The sequence below is a fragment of the Musca autumnalis genome, unplaced genomic scaffold, assembly GCF_047663935.1.
Source record: "Musca autumnalis isolate F117 unplaced genomic scaffold, ASM4766393v1 scaffold_2, whole genome shotgun sequence".
Lineage (NCBI taxonomy): Eukaryota > Metazoa > Arthropoda > Insecta > Diptera > Muscidae > Musca > Musca autumnalis.
The window spans coordinates 243,287,090-243,309,936 of NW_027411755.1; the positions used below are offsets into that span (position 1 = coordinate 243,287,090).

The window sequence follows — 22,847 nt, forward strand, 5'->3', positions numbered from 1 at the left end:
GAAGTCACAACCTTCAAAATAGGGAAAATCGGGAGGTACCTTTTCATGGGGGCTATATGAAGGCGTGGACCTATGCCGACAAATTGAAAGGGGAAGTTTGAGTGCCCCCAACGAAGTCTAAATACCAAATTTCAGCCATTTCGGTGGAATATTGAGGCCACAACGTTCAAAATACCGAAAATCGGGAAATACCGTTCTATGGGGGCTATATGAAGGCATGGACCGATACCGACAAAGTTCTGGGGGAAAGTTTTATACCACCAGCGTAGACTAAGTACAAAATTTCAGCCATTTTGGTAGGATAATGAAGCTAAAACCTTCAAAATACCGAAAATCGGGAGGTACAATTCTATGGGGGCTATATGAAGGTGTGGACCGATACCGATAAAATTCTGGGGGAAAGTTTTATACCCCTAAAGAAGACTACGTACCAAATTTCAGCCATTTTGGTAGGGTAATGAAGCTAAAACCTTAAAAGTGCCGAAATCAGGAGGTACCGTCCTATGCGGGCTATGTGAAGGTGTGGACCGATACCGATAAAATTCTGGGTGAAAGTTTTATACCCCTAAAGAAGACTACGTTCCAAATTTCAGCCATTTCGGTAGGATAATGAAGCTAAAACCTTAAAAATACCGAAAATCGGGAGGTACCGTTCTATGGGGGCTATATCAAAACGTGGACCGATACATCCCATTTTCAATACCAACCATCCTGCAAGTAATAAAAACTTCTGTACCAAATTTTGACTCTCTATCTTTAAAATTGATTTCAACAGACAGACAGACGGACATGGTTAAATCGACATAGAATTTTATGCTGATCAATAATATATATACTTTAGAGGGTCTCCTACGAATATTTCGATGTGTTACAAACGGAATGACAAATTTAAGTATCAGTAGGCTTTGCCGACAGAGATATACCCTCAGCCTGTGTGGATTGATATACTCTTTCCCAAAAAAACGTATGTATTTATGGGGTTTTCAAAATTTTGGGCGTATGAACCGACAAAAGTATGGATAGGATTAAAGCTCAAAAATTTGCTTGGATATCGATTGATAGGACTTTTTTATCATACTAGCCGACGAAAAACATAATATCGCTGTATACAGGGCCACAATGAAAACCTTCGTTAAAAATGTCCAAAGGATCCTAGAACAGAAACATTTGTGTGGGTGGTATCACAAGGATTGGACTGATAGGGCCCACATTGGAACATAAACTAAGTTTCGACAATATTTAGAGATTCAAAGTTTGGACCAAATCGGTTGCTACGTCTATGAGAAATCGTGCCTACCATTTTAGCGAATATTTTCTAACTTTTGTGGGGGAGGTATAGGAAGGAGCAGACCTATAAGCACCACCTTCGAATTTAATCTAATATTCGGAGAAATATTATAATATCCAAAGTGTGTACGAACGCAGTATTCGTTTCGAGCTCTCCAGGCACTACATATGGTGCCATAGGGTTTTTATACCCTCAGCCTTTAGGCTATGGAGGGTATATACACTTTGATACGATGAAAATGTGCCTCATCGAAATAATGGTTTTAGACCCCAAGTATGTTTGGACGAAATGTGTTTCAGACAATTTGGAGTCGATCCAGCCATGTCCGTCCGTCTGTCTGTCTGTCTGTCTGTCCTGCTGGCTGGAGCGCACGATAACTCTCGAACGGATGAACCGATTCGGTTCAAATTTTGGGTTTCGTAATATTTTGCCCAAACTTAGTTTAAGTTCGAAGATGGGCTATATCGGTCCACTCCTTCCGGTACCTCCCCCACAAAAGTTCGAAAATGTTCGGAAAATTTGTGCGCACGATAACTCTTGAAGGGAGTAACCGATTTGGTCCATACTTTGTATAGCGTAAACTTTCTACCAGGGTAATATGAGGTTCCAATATGGTCTCAATAGGTCCACTCCTTCGGGTACCTCCCACACAACATTTCGGAAAAGTTCAGTTTAGGGCCATCTCTCGAATCGCTTTGATTTTTGTTTTAGAAACTTGTATTCACTGCCCTCCATACGACGGTACAAGTACCATCAGGGGCAAGTCCATACTTCCTGAGAAAATAGCATGAAAGTTGCAAAAAATCCCTATGACACCGTGTGAGGGGTTGGAGCTCAAGATAACTCTCGAACGGATCTGCCGACTCGGTCCAAAATATGGCCTTAGTAATATTTTGTCCAAACATAGTTTAAGTTTGAAGATAAGCCATATCGGTCCACTCATTCAGGTACCTCCCACACAAAAGTTTAAAAATGTTCGGAAAAATTGTTCGTACGGTAACTATTGAAGGGAGTGGCCGAATTGGTCTATACTTTACACATCCTAATATATCTACCAGATATGGATCAGGTTCAAATATGGACTATATTTGTCCACTCCATCCGGTACCACCCACACAAAATTTCGGATAAGTTCACTTTAAGACCTCATATCGAATCAATTAATTTTTGTTGAAGCAACTTGCATTCGCTGCCTCAATTACGATGGTAAAAGGTTTTTTAGGGGCAAGTCCATACTTCTTGATCAAACAGCCCGAAGAGTGTAAAAACCCCCTATGGCACCATATGTTGTGGCTGCCATTCCTCTTGGTATCTCCTTCGCATATCTTTTGATCTTTAATCCTAATCAACATTTTTGTCGGTTCAAACGCCCAAAATTTTTAAACCCCCTAAATACACACATATTTTTGGGAAAAAATTGTTTCCATACACACAGGCTGAGGGTATATCTCTGTCGGCAAAGCCGACTGATACTTTTTTTACTTGTTTTTACAACTTTCGGGCTACTTTCTCAAGAAGTATGGACTTCCCCCTGAAAAGACTTTTACTGTCGTAATTGAGGCAGCTAATGCAAGGTGCTTGAACAAAAATCAAAGTGATTCGAGAGCAGGTCTTAAAGTGAATGGATCCAAAATTTTGGGTGGGATGTATCCGAAGAAGTGGACAAATGTAGTCTATATTTGAACCTGATCTATATCTGTTAGATATATTAGAATGTGTAAAGAATGGACCAAATCGGTCACTTCCATCAAGAGTTATCGTGCGCACAATTTTTCCGAACATTTTTGAGCTTTTGTGGGGGAGGTGCCGGAAGGAGTGGACCGATATAACACATCTTCGAACTTAAACTAAATTTGGACAAAATATTACGAAAGCCAAATTTTGTACCGAATCGGTTGATCCATTCGAGAGTTATTGTGCGCTCCAGCCAGACAGACAGGCAGACGGAAGGACATTGCTCAATCGACTCCACATTGTCTGAAACACATTTCGTCCAAACATACTTGAGGGTATAAAAACATAGGGGGTTATTCTGAAAGAAAATTCCCTGTGAGTTTTTGTCTTTTCGCCGTTTCAACTTAAGGAAGAAAGTGAAAAAATTCACGGGGAATTATCGTTCAGAATAACCCAAATTATACGTGGGTCGATATAACCCATATTCAAATTTGACCTGCCTATAGAAAATACACTCGGATGCAAGTATATAACGCTCATTTATTGTGAACGCTAGAGTGATTACAATAGATGGATATGGCTAGATCGATTCATAATTTTATCCTGATCACGAATATATAGGGACGCAAATGATTATTTTAAAGCGTTACAAACGGAACAACGTTAATGTGCTTGTGACTCGAATCATTTCTTTTGTTTGCGTTCATTGGTTGACAACCTTTCCAGAGATACGAAAAGTACCTTGTAGGTTTTTAGCTTGTGAGGTAACTTGACAGTGGTATCTATCCGGATCTCAGCCTTTTGATAACATGCAAAGGAGCTAAAAGGTTTGGAGTCCTGACATGTGTTTGATTGGCCTTTTTTGTGGAGAAGGGACATTTTGGCTAAAACCACACTCCCAGAAATAGAGTTATCGAAAGTACCCGTTGGAGTACCTATATGGAGAGTAGCGGCTATTGACGTTACCTGTCTATTTCACGTATTTTTAAGTTTTTAGGCACTCATTCCAACCGAATTAGCTGTAGCGGTTTTTCTATGGATAGGAAACTTTAGTGAACCCCTTTTGGTTTTTATTCAAAGTCAATAGTGAACAACTTATGAATATCCCTCCTCGGATGATGTCTATAAAAATCATGGAATTAGCAGAAACCCCTTGATTTTAGATCAACTGATTTTATAGACTTGAGAACCACAAGATTTGGGTTTGCTTATTATACCCTCAGCCTTTAGGCTAAAGAGGGTATATACACTTTGATACGACCAAAAATGTGCCTCATCGAAATAATGGTTTTAGACCCCAAGTATGTTTGTACGATATCCGTTTCAGACAATTTTGAGTAGATCTAGCAATGTCCGTCCGTCTGTCTATCTGTCTGGCTGGCTGGAGCGCACGATAACTCTCGAACGGATCCACCGCTCCGGTCCAAACTTTGGCTTTCGCAATATTTTGTCCAAACTTAGTTTAATTTCGAAGGTGGGATATATCGGTCCGCTCCTTCCGGTATCTCCCCTACAAAAGTTCGAAAACGTTCGGAAAATTTGTGCGTACGATAACTCTTGAAGGAAGTATCCGATTTTGACCATATTTTGCACATAGGGAAATGTTTACCAGACTTAGACGAGTTTCCAATTTGGACTCTATCGGGTCACTCTTTCGGGTACTTCCCAAACAAAATTTCAGATGTGTTTTGTTGTAACAACTTACATTCACTGCCCCACATACGACGGTACAAGTTTCATCAGGGGAAAGTTCATACTTCCTGAGAAACTACCCTGAAATGTGCAAAAAACCCCTATGACACCGTGTATAGTGGTCGGAGCGCCAGATAACTTTCTAACGGATTTACCGATTCGGTCCAAAATTTGCCATTCGCAATATTTTGTTCAAACTTAGTTTCAGTTCGAAGATAAGCCCTATCTGCCTACTCCTTCAGGTACCTCCCCCACAAAAGTTCAAAAGTGTTCGGACAAATTGTGCACACGATAACTCTTGAAGGGAGTGACCGATTTGGTCCATACTTTACACATCCTAATATATCTAACAGGCATAGATAAGATTGGTCTATATTTGTCCACTCCTTCATGTACCTTCCACACAGAATTACGGATAAGTTCACTTAAAGACCTGCTCTCGAATCTCTTAGTTTAATTTTTATTGAAGCAACTTGCATTCACTGCCTCAATTACGACGGTAAAAGTTTCTTTAAGAGCAAGTCCATACTATTTGAGAAAACAGCCCGAAAGGTGTAAAAAGCCTCTATGGAACCATTTGTAATGGCTGGAGAGCATGATAACTCTCGAATTGATCAACCGATTTAGTTCAAAATTTGACCTTCGTCATATTTTGTCCAAACATAGTTTCAGTTCGATGATGAACAATACCGGTCCACAATTTTCGGTAGCTCCCTCCAATATTTAAAAAATGACACTAAAATGGTATGCACGATAATCCTTGGACGGGGCAACCAATTTGGTCCAAAGTTTGCATCTCCTAGTATGTTGTCGAAATTTAGTTTAACTTCTAAAATCGCCCATAATGGTCTTTTCCGTAGGGTACCTCCCCCATAAAAATTCACCATTTGTATCAAACTGCAGTTTAGGAACTGTTCGAAGATCCTTTGGAAATATATACCTATTCTGTTCATTGCGATCCTGTTTACAGTGATATTATGTTATCCGTGGACAAATCCATGCTTCCAAAAGTTATACTGGTGGGAACGAGCTGATTCCCAAAAAAGATCCATTTCCATAATGGACTATGTCGATATATTCCTTTAAGTACCTCCTCCGCAACATTTTTATACCCTCAGCCTTTAGGCTAAAGAGGGTATATACACTTTGATTCGACCAAATAATGGTTTTAGACCCCAAGTATGTTTGTACGATATCCGTTTCAGACAATTTTGAGTAGATTTAGCAATTGCCGTCCGTCTGTCTGTCTGGCTGGCTGGTGCGCACGAAGGATCAATCGATTCGGTTCAAATTTTGGGTATCGAAATATTTTGTCCAGATTTGATTTAAGCTCGAAGATAGGCCATATAGGTCCACTCCTGCAGGTACCTCCCCCACAAATGTTCAACAATTGTCGCAAAACTTGTGCGCACGATAACTCTTGAAGGGAGTAACCGAATTGAATCAAACTTTGCATATGGTAATACTACCTCTAGGCTTACATCAGGTTCGAATATGGATTATATCGGTCCACTCCTTCAGGTACCTCCCACACAAAATTTGAAATAAGTGCAGTTTAGTGACACCTCACGAATCGTTATGAATCGTTTTGTAACAGGATGTTCGTGTGGCCCCCGTTACGTCATTGTAATTTTTTTCGAGGGCAAGCCCATAGCTCCGGAGATAATGGCGCATAACCTCAAAAAAAAAAAAAAACGCTGCACTATGTCGCGAGTTCAAATAAACGGTGACCAAGGAGTTGACGCTGGCAGATGAATTTTGGTATAAATACTTATAGTTCACTGACAATGTCGAGAGCAAAAAATTGGCAAGGTCGGTCCACGTTTTGGGATAGTCCCCATGCAACGGTACTTCTTAATGTTTCGGTATTTTGAATATTTTAGTTAAACTTATCAACCAAATTGGTTGAATTTTGAGATGCGGGGTTTTCACTTTACAAAAAACTTTTCCGATAAAAATTATGGACATAGGTCCACGCTATGAATAGATCCCATATAACGGTACCTCTCGATTTTCGGAATTTTAAAGATTTTACATATGTTTTACGCCCAAATACGCCGAAATTTTGCATTGAGGGTTCCCAATGGACTAAAAAAGTTTTCTGATAAAAATTATGTACATAGGTCCACGTTTTGATATAGCTCCAATAGAACGGTATCGCCCGATTTTCGGTATTTTCAAGGTTTTAGCCACATTAAACAACCAATGTAGCTGATATTTCGTATTTAGTCTTCACCAGGTCTTGCGAAATATTTGTACAGAGAATTGTTGGCATTGGTTCAAGTTTTGAAATAACACCCGTGGAACGGTACCGCCCAATTTTCGGTTTTTTAAGGCTTAGCCACATTATCCACCCAAAATGACAGAAATTTGGTGTTCAGTCTTCATATATTTTTGTGAGTTTATTGAATACATCAAAATTTGTCTTCAAATTGACCGATTAATGGTCAATAAACGGTACATTTTTTGTTAAAAATCGAAATTTTGACTTTGTATTCTTTTCCTTGACGGTGCATTCTTTTTCGGGGACAAGTCCATACTTTTTGAGATAATGGCCCTGGAGCTCCATTGAAAATGATGCACCACACTAATCGATTTCGCTTTTTATGCCATTTTAGTAATCAGAATGGTAGAATAATCGTTTCAGTAGTTTTGTTATTGATTCCGACAGAAAGAATGATGTTCCTGACGTAATTGTGGCATGATCGTAATTAGTGTCCCTTTATGGGCAATTTGAAGTTATTATCCAGCAAATGACTATGAAAAATTATAAAGGGTTGTGTCCAGAGTACGTACAAACAATCTAATGATGTATGGAAAGTCCTGTAATAGCCAGGCTTGTCTTATATAATACTAGTCTTTAACGGCGTTGCCCTGATAGAGGAGAGAATCATGACATAGAACAAACTTTTTTGCACGTTTCTTTAAAAATAGTTTTTAGAAACATTGTTGACAATGTCGATCATGTTTGCTTTTATAAAAACAAAAGTTTCAGCACTCTTTGTTGCTTTTCAAGCCCTACCATTCTTATTATTAAAATGGCATAAAAAGCGAAAAATTTGGAAATTATTAATCGATTATCGTGGTGCATCATTTTCAATGCTCAATTTAAAAATGTTCATTTTTTGTGTTTCGGTAAAATTTTAGTATAACGATAATGTAAAGGGAATATTTTTGTATGTCATCTTAAAGACAACTTTTCAGCCCACAAAATTGTTTTTTGAATTGTTAAAAAATCTCAACTCGTTTCCAAGATATCGATGTTTACATTTTTTATTTCAGGTTGCATCATTTTCAGTGACAGTCACTGTATATCTGTGTTGGCAATGTCGGCTGGTTATTTTTACTTGTTTACAGCAAAGTTAAAAATAACCCGCAAATATTCCACAAACAATCATCGACAATTTAATAACATAGCTTGTTTAAATGATTAAAATTGAGATTCGAGAGAATGACAAGGTCAGATAATAGTTTGTAACACTTTCATATCATTACAAATTACTACAGTACAGTTTGTAATACTAACTGTTACAGAATTTTTTGTATGTCTAGATAAGACGATTGATTAACCCCGCTTAACTTACAGTTAAAAGTGATCATTCAATTTTAAGAAGGTCCTTCTTAAATTTTAATGTAATTTTCACATCTTAAAGTCCTCCAAATTGGTTTATTTTGCTATTTCAAATCCATCAAATAGTAAAAGAAAACATATAATAATGGCCCTTTGTGTCTTATATTGAACCAAGTTGTATTCACGTGCCCTAACGCAGATATGTATTTTGAGAAAAGTCATCTGTTCCACCTCCACCCACCATATATTTACTAGTAGAGTTGTGCCAAAGGAACTATTTGGAACTATCTAGTTCCTTTCGCAGTTCCAACGGCCCACATTTTTTCTTTGAACAAACTGCGTATACTTACTATCACACGTTATATTTCATGATGTTACTCATACGTTTTGGAACTGGTACAAGGAACTAGGAACTAGATTGCCCAACTCTATTTACTACCCACCTGTCTTTAAAACATTTCAAAATCTTTATTTTTGTAATAATTATGAAAGAATAAAGATGTAAAGAAAGCTAAATTTACATCAGCTGATCGTCATAAAATTTGAGTTTTTATTGATTTCCTCTCTATTTCACACTTAACAAGCGCCACAAAGCAACTGGTCGCTATAAAAATGCAATGTCGATATTAAAAAAATACATATTTACATACAATATGTATGTTTGGATGTAGGTATAATAAGCATATGTTTTCTAAATTCTGTTCTGTTTGTGGTTGGTTCATGGACGGACATTCATACACATTTTGTAAACAAAAAATAAAAAAAATGCTACGGAATCTCCCCACAAAAATAGAAAAAAATGAAAACGACATCAGACGATATAACGAATTTTATATGTGGGTCACAAAACTAAATACAATGGATACTATCCACACGGTTGGAGGTTATTTCAACAATTGACCTACACATTCGGTTTTTAAAGATTCGGCAAAGAACTTTTCAAATTAACAAATTAATTTTATTTTCATAACAATGTGACATAGCTGAATTCTGTATTTTAATATACATATATATGTATTTAATTTTTTTATAATTAAATTAAAATACTGGGTACCTGAAGATGCTGCTGGATTATGGGAAGATCTGTAGAAATTCCAAAATATTTTATTTTTTTTGTTAAAAAATTAAAATAATTCTTAAAAAAAATATATGCTTATATTTTTAACAATCCCTATTAGAATACCAAAAAAAGTATTTCTATAGCCAACAACATTGAGTAGAGTGTAATATTTATAACCATAGTTTACTGTTTATATTTTCGTTAAAAATTACGCACTCATTTTCTTCTTTGTTTTTGTTGAGTTTTGTTTTGTTCGCCATATTCTCTTCCTATTTTTGTGTTGTGCCTCGACTTCGTAAAATAATCAACCAAAATAGACGGGGGACCCATAATGCATGAAACGGGGGACCCATAATGCATGAAAGACAAAAGAAACGAAAAAGACAACAAAACTGATTGTATTGTATATCCGAATCTAATAAGCCCTATGCCAATTGAATTCGTTGTGAGGGTGGTTAAATAAGACGCAATTTATTTGAATTATGTACTTGTCGAACATCATGTCTTGGTGTCTTGGGCATACAAGTAATTTGATAGGAAATCTGTCGTATGGATAAAAAGTACTAATGAATAAGTTCTATGGTTATTGGTAAAACAAAGACGGAGCATTTTTTGACAGTCTAATTAGTAGAGGAAATATTTGTTGTAGACTTAATTTTGAATTCTCTTCGATTTCGTCAAGAAGATTAAAAAGAATAAAAAGTGTGTTCTTTTACTCAATAACGCGGTGGAAGAAAATTTGGTCCATACTTGCTGCATAGTAATATTTCTGCGAGACATAGATAAGCTTCAAATAGGGACAAACCCGGTACACTCCTTCGGGTATCTCCCACACAACATTTTGAAAAAGTGCAATTCAAGACCTGCTCTCAAATCGCTTTGATAAGTGTTGTAGCAACTTGTGTTCACGGAGGACAATCGGAAGAGTGATGCGAATACGAACAATTATATTTGTTCACACAGTCAATCCTCTTCAAACGTCAACCTCACCTACTGTCTACTTGCTACTTCGTGTCCTCTGTTTACGCAAACGAGGCTCGAGTACAGTTGTGTGTTCGTGGTCCGCCAACCGACACGGGAGTGTAGAGAGGTTGGGAAGTATTTCTGAGAGCTACCCCTTTGCGCGGTGGGTAATACATTCACTCCACCTCCGGGTGTTGTTCCACTCCACCTTCGGGTGTTGTTCCACTCCACCTTCGGGTGTTGTTCCACTCCACCTTCGGGTGTTGTTCCACTCCACCTCCGGGTGTTGTTCCACTCCACCTTCGGGTGTTGTTCCACTCCACCTCCGGGTGTTGTTCCACTCCACCTCCGGGTGTTGTTCCACTCCACCTTCGGGTGTTGTTCCACTCCACCTTCGCGTGTTGTTCCACTCCACCTTCGGGTGTTGTTCCACTCCATCTTCGGTGTTGTTCCACTCCACCTTCGGGTGTTGTTCCACTCCACCTTCGGTGTTGTTTCACTCCACCTTCGGTGTTGTTCCACTCCACCTCCGGGTGTTGTTCCACTCCACCTTCGGGTGTTGTTCCACTCCACCTTCGGGTGTTGTTCCACTCCACCTTCGGGTGTTGTTCCACTCCACCTTCGGGTGTTGTTCCACTCCACCTTCGGGTGTTGTTCCACTCCACCTTCGGGTGTTGTTCCACTTCACCTTCGGGTGTTGTTTCACTCCACCTTTCGGTGTTGTTCCACTCCACCTTCGGGTGTTGTTCCACTCCACCTCCGGGTGTTGTTCCACTCCACCTTCGGGTGTTGTTCCACTCCACCTTCGGGTGTTGTTCCACTAACCAGTTCTCGTAGTATAGTGTAGAAGTTAACTTAGGCTAACACTAACTAACGATGGCCCGAACAACCGAGCCGAGTGCTGAATGAACATCTGCAACACGAATCACCGAGTGGCCGAATACCGAATCATCGAGCGGCCGAACACATACGAATTCCGAGTACGAACATCTACAACATGAATCACCTACGAACATCTACAACATGAATCACCTAGTGACCGAACCCCGAACACCCAATCACCGAGTGGCCGAACACATACGAACCCCGAGTAGCCGAACATCTACAACACGAATCACCGAGTTCCCGATTATCTTCCAATCGCGTACTACTGAACAGCGAATCACCGAGTACCCGATCATCATCAAATCATTTACTACGAATCCCGAAGCCGGTCGTTCTTTCGTCAATTACTAAACACCGAGTCACCAGCTCCAGGGCATCTGCGAATCGCCGCATCCGAACCCCTAAAACCGGGTCGTTGGGCCCTACAACTCCACCGCATACCTCGTACGAAGCTTCCAACCACAAATACTGAATCAAAGTTGCCGATCCCCAGTCAGTTACCCGATCTAGCAGATGCTATTTGAACCCTTCTTATCGTATTTAAACATCAGTAGATAATAAATTAGTTTTACATCAATAAATATCCGATTTAACCCCCAGGAAAGGGGGAATACTCGTCTTATTATTCCGTAAGGTTTAGTGGGCCCTTATGGCGACCCTGGACACGACTAAGTCTACCCCAGCCTACGACAAAACCACGTTACAATATTTGTGTTGTTATGGCGGACAAGGCAGTAGGGATGGCAACGGATGAGCTCATATAGATCAACGGTGTCGCCCACAGGCTTCCAAGAAGCTTACGCTCGTGCTTAGACGAATCTTAAATAAAGTTCGAAGGTGGACATGGGTCCACTCCTTCCGGTACCTTTCCCTAAAAGATAAAAAATCACTGAAATGGTATACAATAAATGTATTGAACAGAGCAACCGATTTGGTCCAAACTTTGGATCTCCTAATCGGTCATCTCCTTAGGGTACCTCCCCCATAACAGTTCAAAAGTTTTCATTAAAATGTTGAGCAAGATAACTATCGATGGCATTAACCGATTTGGTCCATACTTTGCACATCCTAATATTTCTGCGAATCTTAGATAGAGTTCAAATATGAACTATATCGGTCCCCTCCTTAGGGTACCTCCCCCGCAAAAGTTCAAGACTTTTGTTTATGTGCAGTTTTGGATCTATTCGAATCCGATGTTACTCCTTTGGTCGTGTTTACTGCTATATATGAATCTGTCAAGTCCTTCCTGACATAGTGGTCAAAAAACTGTGAGTTGTACGGTTACCAACTGAAATAACTGGAGGATGTGCTATCTATCGAAAATAAGTGACGATCAACTTCCAAAATAGACTATGTAGATGATTTTCTTCAGGTTCTTCCTCCTCAAGACTTTTGAACATTAATCCAAATATATATTTTTGTCGGCAAGTTTATACGTTCGAAAAGGGCCACAAAATCTGAATACATAATTATTGGGAAAAGGATTTTGGTTGTATAGCGGGTATTCAATTATATATGAAGGATTCAATTAACACAGCAACAATTTGAGTGGAATATATTTTGGCTATATGTTGTGATAGCCCCATTCTGTTGTCAGAACATTCAATTAATTTCCAATTTTGGTATCAATTTCGCAAATCATTTACACCAATTCGAAAATCAATTTGAATCCGATTGGATTTTAATAAAATAGTTTGGTCTGTTGGACCTATTTAAATTTATACTTATTTATTTCAACATGGGTTTCATTGTTTTTTTGTTCTTCCTCATTTAAAAGTTAAATGATATACAACTCAAACATATACATACATATGTAAAACGTATCCATCCATCCACCCATCCATCCTCAATAACGTTTATCGATTGAATTATGAATGGCCTTTGACCTACATTAACCTTTATCGCATCCATCTTTACAAGGAATAAACAGCAAAAGGTAATGACTTTATTAATTTACACTTGTAAAGCCTTATTTATAAAAAGGTCATAATTTTTCTATTTGCTTAAAGAGGCGTGCGCACCACGACCCGAAAGAATTTTGCCTTTCTTACCAATTTGAACACACACACACATACATATACTTGTGATCATCCTTACCTTAAAACAATATATTAGCCTTATTCTTAATCCCCTAATACCATAGTAATTCACGGTACTTAATCCTAATTTCTTACATAATAGATTTCTTTAAAAAAAACAACTTTTTACCTATTGGCTGGCTACCTGCTCACAGACCTTCCTCTACATGAAGAACCGCAGGTGGTATACGCCGTCCGAATGTCTGCGTTTTTCCTTCTACAATGGAAAATTTTCCATCATCATTTTCAATCGCCGTTGACAATTAATTTTCCATTTAGACATTCGGTTTTTTTTCCTATTATCTGACGAATGGAAAATTCCCACTGCATGCCAAAAAAATTTTGAGGAAAACAAAAAAGAAAATCAGAACACAAAAACGTGCCTCCACTAAAACAAAACTGCCAGAACATTTGAGTAGGAATAATATTTGCAGTATTTGTTTTGTACGTACATAATTATAGAATGTACATATGTATGTATGTATAGCTAGTAAATGTGCATAAAATATTGTACAAGTTTGGGGATTCAAAATACCATCTATTGAAAATATCCAAGCCATAAACACAATAAGAAAGTAACAATCAGCTATGCTGACGGAGACATACCCTCAGACACTAATCATAAAAAAATAAATAAATAACAAATAATAATTTTTTGAAATTTTGCCTGTTAGGGCGAAGATCATTTTGAAAGTTAATTTTCTGGTTTAGAGTTAAGCTTTATGATAAAAATTTTTTTGCAAGTGAAAAAGGAAATCCTATGACTCGAACCCACACAACCACCAACAATTTTGTGACTAGGTTTGAGTCCACGGCTTTCCTTTTTCACTTGCAAAAAATTTCGATAATAAAGCTTAACTCTAAACGAGATATACCCTCAGCCTGAAACGTCCATCTATTGACAATATCAGGAACTTGGACTAGCACACGAAAAAAATAAAATCGCTTAAACAGGACCACAATGAATAGCATCGCTATAATTTTCCAAAGGTTCTTCGAACAGATCCTTAACTGCGCTTAAACAAAAATGGTGGTAAAAGTGGTACCTTCGGGTACCTAAGGAGAAGACCGATTTCTGAAGTGAAACTACATTTGGACAAAATATTAATAGATCAAGGGTTTGGACGGTGGCTTCGTTCAGCAGATGTAGCGCGTACAATTTTAGTGTCATTTTTTAACATTTGGGGATGGGGAGAGGTATCGGAGTGCCAATCTTCAAACTTAAACTTAGTTTGGACAAAATATTACGAAGCCCGTTTGAAAGTTATCGTAAGCATAGTGTCATAGGAATTTTTACAGCTTTCGGGCTACCGTCGTAATGGAGGCATCGAATTCAAGTTGTTACAACAAAAATCAAATGGATTCGAGAGCAGATCGTAACTGCACTTTCCCAAAATTTTGTGTGGGGATAGCCATAGCCATATTCAAACCTAATCTATGCCTCTTATGGACCAAATCAGTTCTGCCTTCGAGAGTTGTCGTGAACATTTTTTACTCATACCAAGAACGGTCCTGACCGGCTTTAACATGGCAAAGCCTAGGATTTATCTTGGTCCCTCTTTCATCTCAAGGGAATACTGACCACCCCCGTGGTGTCACCTGGGGAGCTGCCTTTAACATCCGTTAAAGGTAGTGAGCTCACATGTGCCACGCGTTCACCCATAAGAACGTTAAAAACATGGGTTGGGAGTTGGGCAAGTAAGTCACCACGTCAAAACACCGCCTACTAATAAAACACAGAGAAAAAGAAGAAAAACAAGCCCCATAAGGACCATGATCTGCGAATCTGCACCTGGAATGTCAGGAATCTCTACAGAGCAGGTGCAGTTTGCGCACTGGCGGATGTACTTGGTATGTACAAAGCTGATACAGGAAGTGCGATGGAACCGGGCAGACGTAAAAATCACAAACGATTACGCATTGTATTATAGGCTATAATTTGTAGCTGACATAAAACGAAACATAAGCTAGGTGTTGGATTTATGGTAAATCGGATGCTTAAAAATCTTGTATCCAACTTTACTCCGGTTGATGAAAGAATTGCCGCAATCCGTATAAAAGCAAAGTTTTTGATATCAGTCTCCTCTGCGCCCATGCCCCGACCGAAGAGAAAGATGAACAGACCAAGTATATATTCTACGAGCGCCTATGACCGCTGCACTAAGATTGTTCTAGGAGATTTTAATGCTAAAATTTGTAAGGAAAATATCTTTGGTCCCACTGTTGGTAAGTTCAGCCTTCATGAGGTAACATCCGACAACGGAATGAGGCTGATCGATTTTGCAGCGCAAAAACATGGTAGTGCGCAGTACCAGGTTCCAACACCTCGACATACACAAGGCCACGTGGATATCCCCAGATGGGAAAACAAGAAACCAGATTGATCATTGATTCGGACCATTTCCTTGTGCCTCGGTACGCACTTGTCTTAATGTTGCGGCGAAAGTGCGATCTTACACAGGACCAGCTGCAAACACAACAGATAGCACAAGCTTATTCCGCTCAACTGACTCACATGCTGGAAGACCGCACTACTTGTCCTGATAATGTGGAAGCGCAATGGCAAAGAGTAGCCCACTCACTTCAAACTGCTGCAAAATCTGTGCTTGCGTACCAAAAACCACCAACAAAAAATCTAAGGTACTATCAGCAGTGTCGTAAAGCTACTGAATAAAAGAACTCGGCAAAGAAAAATATCGTGAGAAGAGGAGAGAGGAGAAGCGTATTTTCAGAAGAAAAAGAAAGAGCAAGAAAAACGTGAGCGTGAGAAACTCGAGATGTTCAGGAGTCAGAATGAAGTCTTAAAACTTTACCAGAGTGTAAAACACCAGACTGAAGGGTATGCAAAGATCATGAAGGCAATCTGGTAGCTGATACAGATGTCGTACTCAGGATCTGGAGGGAGCATTTCATGAAGCTCTTAGTATCGAATATGAGCGGCGATGAAGCTACACCAGAACCAATCGCAAACGACGACGCACAGTGGTGCCGCTTCCTTGTAAACGTCGCGACGTTGAATGCCTACCACCTAGCCAAAGCGAGGTCATGACAGCAATTAATCGGCAGAAAAACAATAAAGCATCAGGAGATGATTTGCTGCCGGCCAAGACAGGTGGCGAAGTGTTGATAAGGAGTATGCATCAGTTAATTATCGAAATTTGGCAGGACGAAAGTATACCCAACGATTGGTCCCGTTCACAAGAGACAGTGTGTACAAACTACAGAGGCATAAGGCATTTGAATATGAGGCAGTCGACGGTATACGCTCCAAGGGAAGGCCAAAACTCCGATGGAAAGACCAAGTTGAAGGAGATATCACAAGACATGGCAACCAAAATTGGAGAAGTAAAGCAAAAGATCGGTGCGTTTGGAAGTCTATTCTTAGTTCGGCTTATGGAACAAGACGTTCTGTTAACATAAAAGCCAACTACGTATACAAAGTGCTGTCGAGCGTACTGTGTGAACGTCTGAAGCCCATGGTCAATAAAATAATCTGGTCATACCAATGCGGTTTTAGATCTGGTAAATCGACTATTGACCAAATTTTCACACTGCGCAAAATACTGGAGAAAACCCACGAAAGACAGATCGACACATACCATCTGTTCGTCAACTTTAATTCCGCCTTCGACAGCCCAATTCGATCAAAAGTGTTCAAAGCCATGTCTGAGTTTGGTATCTCTTCTACGATTATGCAGAATGACATTTGCTAACACAATATCAGCTGTTAAAATAGAAAAAAAAACACTCCGAACTGTTTGAAACAAAACGAGGTTACTGACGAGGTCAGTCACAGCCTATCGTGTGACCTATTTAACATTCTAAAGGATAAGGTCATACGAGAAGCAAATGTATATACGGATGGAGATAAAAACAGCAAAATTTACAATAAAAGTATTATGTTACTGGCCTACGCAGATGGTAGACATAATTGGTTGATCAACATGGGCCGTAACAGCCACCTTTGCAAAAATTGAAAAGAGTCTGCCAATGTGGGTCTGGCAGTCAACGGTGATAAGACAAAGTTTATGGTATCAACACGCAAGATGTCCAGTAGACTCGAACCAACTGTTGATGTTCAGAACTAAAATGTTGAGATAGTAAATGACTTTATTTACCAAAAATAAAAATAACAACATCATTTTTGAAATCAAAAGAAGAATAATATTGGGCAACAGATGCTACTTTGGTCTAAGTAAACAGTTTCAAAGCCAAACAACCTCTCGTCAAACAAAAAATATACTATACCAGACACTGATACTACCCGTACGTATGTATGGATCTGAAACATGGATACTTGCGAAAGCAGATGAGGCAGAACTTGGTGTGTTTGAGAGAAAAATTCTTCGAAAGATTTATGGACCAATATACGTTGACGTATGAACCACGAGCTATACTAGCCGAAAGACATCGATATAGTAAAACGTATCGAACTACAACGATTGCGTTGGCTGAGCCACGTGAGCAGTATGGATAATAATGCCCCCGCCAGAAAGGCATTTGAATATGAGGCACTCGACGGTATACGCCCCAATGGAAGGCCAAAACTCCGATGGAAATACCAAGTTGAAGGAGATATCACAAAACATGGAATGATCTAAAATAATCGAATTTTGAGCTTGAAGAACCGTTCCTAGAATCTTTTTAAGTTCTAGAAAGAACCGGTTGTAGACATTTCGTATGTTCCAGAGAGTTGTTTGCTGATATCTTTGCTACATTATTGTGGTCCATTGTTTTCTTGCATTTTGAACGGTTTAGTATCTATGGAGCAGGGACCGAGAAAAGAGGATAAAAATCGCATTTGATTTGCTATTTTGACCATTAAGAACCGTTTCTTCAGAGTTCGTATGTTCTAGAAAGTTGTTTACTAAGATATAAGGTAAATTTTTCTAGTTTGTTGTTTGCTTCAATTTTGATCGGTTTGATATCTGTAGACTAAAATCCCAGAAACAATTAAAAGGGAAATTGACGATTTTGACCTTGTAGGAGAGGTTGAATGGATTTTAAGTGTTCACAATTATTATTATTTAAGACGAGAGCTACAACATTTCTACTACGAGTAAGCCCAAATTCTTAGCGGTTTAGTAGATATGTGCCTGAGGAAATGATTCCTTTTTACATCAAGGCCTCAGGTCTTTGGGGGCCCATAGTCGCGAAAGTTGAAGTGGTAGGGAAAAACGCCGGGACACGTGTCTTCTTATTTTTGGTCTTCTATCCCGCTGCGGTGTCAGAATATGGTTAATAATTTTCGTGTCTCACAGTGTATAAGACCAACATAATAAGACTTCAGCAATCATTGAAATAATAGTCGGTTTAAATCCCAAGTATTTGGAGTCTACTTTGCTATGTCCGCCTGTCTGGATAAAGCATACGATAACTCTCGATAGATCTACCTATTTGGTTTAAAGTTTGCAAATCGTAATACTCTCTTGCACTTATCATATATATTTTGATGTGGTCCCCAGTTTAATTAATTTTATAAGGTAACATTAGTTCCACCCTAAATGTTGAGGAATGTTATTATTCCGGGTATCCGTAATCACGGTGTGCCTTTACCAAATTTAAATGGAAGGTGCTTACACCTGGGAAGTTTTTGCAGAAACTACAATGTCCATAGATGTGAGATATCAAGAAACAAAAAAATCGCCAGAGGGATTTTCAAATAAATCGCGATTTAAGTTCACATTTTTAGGGGTTCTTTAGGTTTTCACGATTTTGCTTGGAAGCCGCGAGCCCTATGTAAATGGGCCTAAAGAAAATTTTGTAGCCGTGAAAATTTTCCACAAGATTAACCTTTATGATATTTTTGTAGGTTTTATCGTTTTTGAGATATAGAAGTTCAAATTGAGACAATGCATCGACTGTATCGCCTCGTTATAAAACATTACGATGAAGGGTGCGGCTTAAGTAACTTTTGATGAAAACCGCTTACACATCGGAAGATTTCGCGGATTCTGAAACAGCAATGTTCATAGATAAGAAAAATAGAAAAAAAAACAGAAAAAAAATCTCCGGAGGGATTTTTAAATAAATCGTGATCAAAATTCACAATTTTAGGTTTTTTTAGGTTTTCACGATTTTGGAAACCGCAAGTCGTATCGAAATGAGTCTAAAAAAAATGTTGTAGCTGTGAAAATTCTCTACAAGACTGACCTTTATGTTTTTTCGTAGGTTTTACCATTTTTGAAATAGAGAGGTTCAATTCAAATTTTTAGCTTTTTATCTTATGTTTTCAAGATTTTGCTTGGAAGTCTTGCAAGTCTTATCAAAATGGGGCTAAAGAAAATCTTGAAGCTGTGAAAATTCTCTACAAGATTGGATGATTTATTTTTTTCTAGGTTGTATCATTTTCAAGATATATAAGTTTAATTTGGGAAATTGCAGTAATGACATTGTTTTATAAGGAGGCGACACAGTCAGTGCATTGTCCCAATTTGAACTTCTATATCTCAAAAACGATAAAACCTACGAAAATATCACAAAGGCTAATCTTGTGGAGAATTTTCACAGCTACAACATTTTCTTTAGTCCCATTTACATAGGACTCGCGGTTTCTAAGCAAAATCGTGAAAACCTAAAGAACCACTAAAAATGTGAAAATAAATCGCGATTTATTTGAAAATCCCTCCGGCGATTTTTGGTTTTTTGATATTTCTCATCTATGAGCATTGTAGTTTCAGAATCTGCAGAAACTTCTCAGGTGTAAGCACCTTCCATTTAAAATTAGTTAAGGCGCACCGTGTAATAGTTAATTAAAACAAAGATTATTGTTCTTAAATTCCTTTATTGAACTTAAAGTACCAAAATTATGTGTATATAAATCAACATTTGAGATACATTTCGCTTAAATCCTACATATGTAAATGTGTGGTTATGTGAAACTTATTTTTGTATAAACATTAATAATAATTAACATTATTCAGTTCTTGTTTTTTTCTATTTACAAAGCCCAAAAAATGTGCAAGAGAGTGAGAGATGGATGTTTAATTATTTCTATTCATTCAGCAGACATGTTCTGATGAGAGCATCACACACAGCATACGGATCACAATTGGAACTTGGACGGCGATCTTCAAAATAGCCCTTGCCAGCTGTGGCAACACCTTGTGGTACCCGTACACTGACACTACGATTGGCAACACCCCAAGAGAATTTATCGATGCTCGAAGTTTCCAAACGGCCAACCAAACGTCGCTCATTGTCTTTACCCTCTTTCGGGTCATAGGCCTTTATGTGTCTCTCATGATGTTTACTTAGCTTTTCAATTGCCTCTTCAATGGCTTTCATGCCGCCCTCCGCTCTCATGGCCTTGGTGGAGAAATTGGTGTGGGCGCCTGCGCCATTCCAAGGGCCCTCTACCGGTTTGGGATCAAAGGTAACCACAATACCAAACTCCTCAGCAATGCGTTGTAGAATATAACGTGAAACCCATAAATCATCACTGGCCTTAATGCCCAGACTGGGACCCACTTGATATTCCCATTGGGCTGGCATTACCTCGGCGTTGGTGCCACTAAAATCAATGCCTGCATAAAGACATGCCAAGGTGTGGGCTTCAACCAAATCCCTGGCATAAACACGATCTGCACCCACACCACAATAGTATGGTCCCTGGGCAGCTGGATAACCATTGGCAGGCCAACCAAATGGACGACCATCTACATCGAGCAAAGTGTACTCCTGTTCAATACCAAACCAGGGTTCTTCATGGCCCACCTTTTCGATGGCCTTTTGTAACGCATAACGTTTGTTCGAGGGTGTGGGGCTACCATCGGCCAAATAGGTATCACACATAACAATGATGTCATTTTTACCCGGCTTAAAAGGATCACGATATATGGCCCGCGGCACCAAGGTGGTATCGGAATTTTCACCTTGACACTGATATGTGGAGCTGCCATCATATTGCCATTTTGGTAAATCACTAACTTCTTTGGGTATTTTATTCAAAACACGATCCTTGACGCGGATGTTTTCCCCCGTACCATCAATCCACAAATAGGTCACTTGCAAACGATCACTTGGTGTTTCCAGAAATTTGTAGCGGTTTAAAATTGATTTATCCAAGGCATTGTTGGGGGAGTTTTTCAAAAAATCACTGGAAAAGAGCCGTGATGTGGAACTCAAGGCACGCGTTTGCCTTGCAGAGAATGAGGCACTTAATTCTTTGCCAAGCAGAAGACCAACACAACGAAGAGCCATTTTGTTTAAATTTTAATTTTATTAAATTTCTTTGAGAAATGGTGTTTTATTAAATGATTCTACTTTTGCGGGTTTTGTTGATCTTGTACTTCTTTTTTCAATCTGTTCTATGTTTCGTTTTTTTTTTGTTCTATGTTATTTTCTTCTTCTTTGTGTTCTTATTTCGTTTAGTCAAAATAGATGCGCGACGTTAACACGTTAACGTTAGGATGACTTGTGAGCGCCTGGGCAATGCGTAGATCTCCTTCGCTTGTTTGAAAATCAAATGCCGACCGTTGGTAATTTGTTCATTTTTCGGTGCAGTGTCCACGCACTCATTTATTTTAGGCTTTGTTGCGTTCTCAATTGTTCTCTTATGTTCTGGTTGTTAGATGGACAGGTACCTGGATGTTGTTTAGGCATATGAATAACATTAGTCATGTTTTTAACATAGTAGAATTTTTCCGTTTAGGTATTTTTACATTAATGAAGTTGAACCACCACAAATCTGCCCACAATAAACACTTCGTTATAAAGAGGCTATTTTCTGTGAAATTTCAAATTTCTGTATTATTCGTTATGAGGACGTTCGTTACCTTAAACAGGATTATTTATTGTAATTAATATTGGATAGAGAAGCACTCCTCGTGAGGCAGTCACTGTGCAAGCTTTTACTGTGTATTTTATTTTATTTTAATTTATTTATTGTTATTTTATTTATTTATTTTTTTTTTCATTTTATTTTTATTTAATTTTTTTATTTTGTTTTATATTATTTTATTTCATTTTATTTTATTTTACTTTATTTTATTTAGTTTTATTTTGTTTCTATTTTATTTCCTTTTATTTTATTTTATTTCATTTTATTTTATATTATTTTTTATTTTACTTATTTTTTATTTTATTATATTATATTTTATTCTATTTTATTTTATTTCATTCTATTTCATTTTATTTTACTTTATTTTATTTCATTTTATTTTATTTCATTTCATTTCATTATATTTTATTTTATTTTATTTTATTTTATTTTATTTTATTTTATTTTATTTTATTTTATTTTATTTTATTTTATTTTATTTTATTTTATTTTATTTTATTTTATTTTATTTTATTTTATTTTATTTTATTTTATTTTATTTTATTTTATTTTATTTTATTTTATTTCATTTTATATTATTTTTATTTTATTTTAATTCGTTTTATATTATTTTATTTTATTTTATTTTATTTTTATTTTATTTTATTTTATTTTATTTTATTTTATTTTATTTTATTTTATTTTATTTTATTTTATTTTATTTTATTTTATTTTATTTTATTTTATTTTATTTTATTTTATTTTATTTTATTTTATTTTATTTTATTTTATTTTATTTTATTTTATTTTATTTTATTTTTATTTTATTTTATTTTATTTTATTTTAGTTTATTTTATTTTATTTTATTTTATTT

At 37.6% G+C, this 22,847-nt stretch overlaps 1 protein-coding gene across 1 annotated transcript; it reads right to left on the minus strand.

Moving 5' to 3' along the window:
- Positions 1-19,978: 19,978 nt before the first annotated feature.
- LOC141395407 (glutamine synthetase 1, mitochondrial-like) lies at positions 19,979-21,682 on the minus strand. Its single transcript, XM_073971222.1, has one exon. It carries the CDS (start codon positions 21,411-21,413, stop codon positions 20,205-20,207), a length of 1,209 nt encoding a protein of 402 aa, XP_073827323.1. The 5' UTR covers positions 21,414-21,682; the 3' UTR covers positions 19,979-20,204.
- Between the last annotated feature and the right edge of the window lie 1,165 nt (positions 21,683-22,847).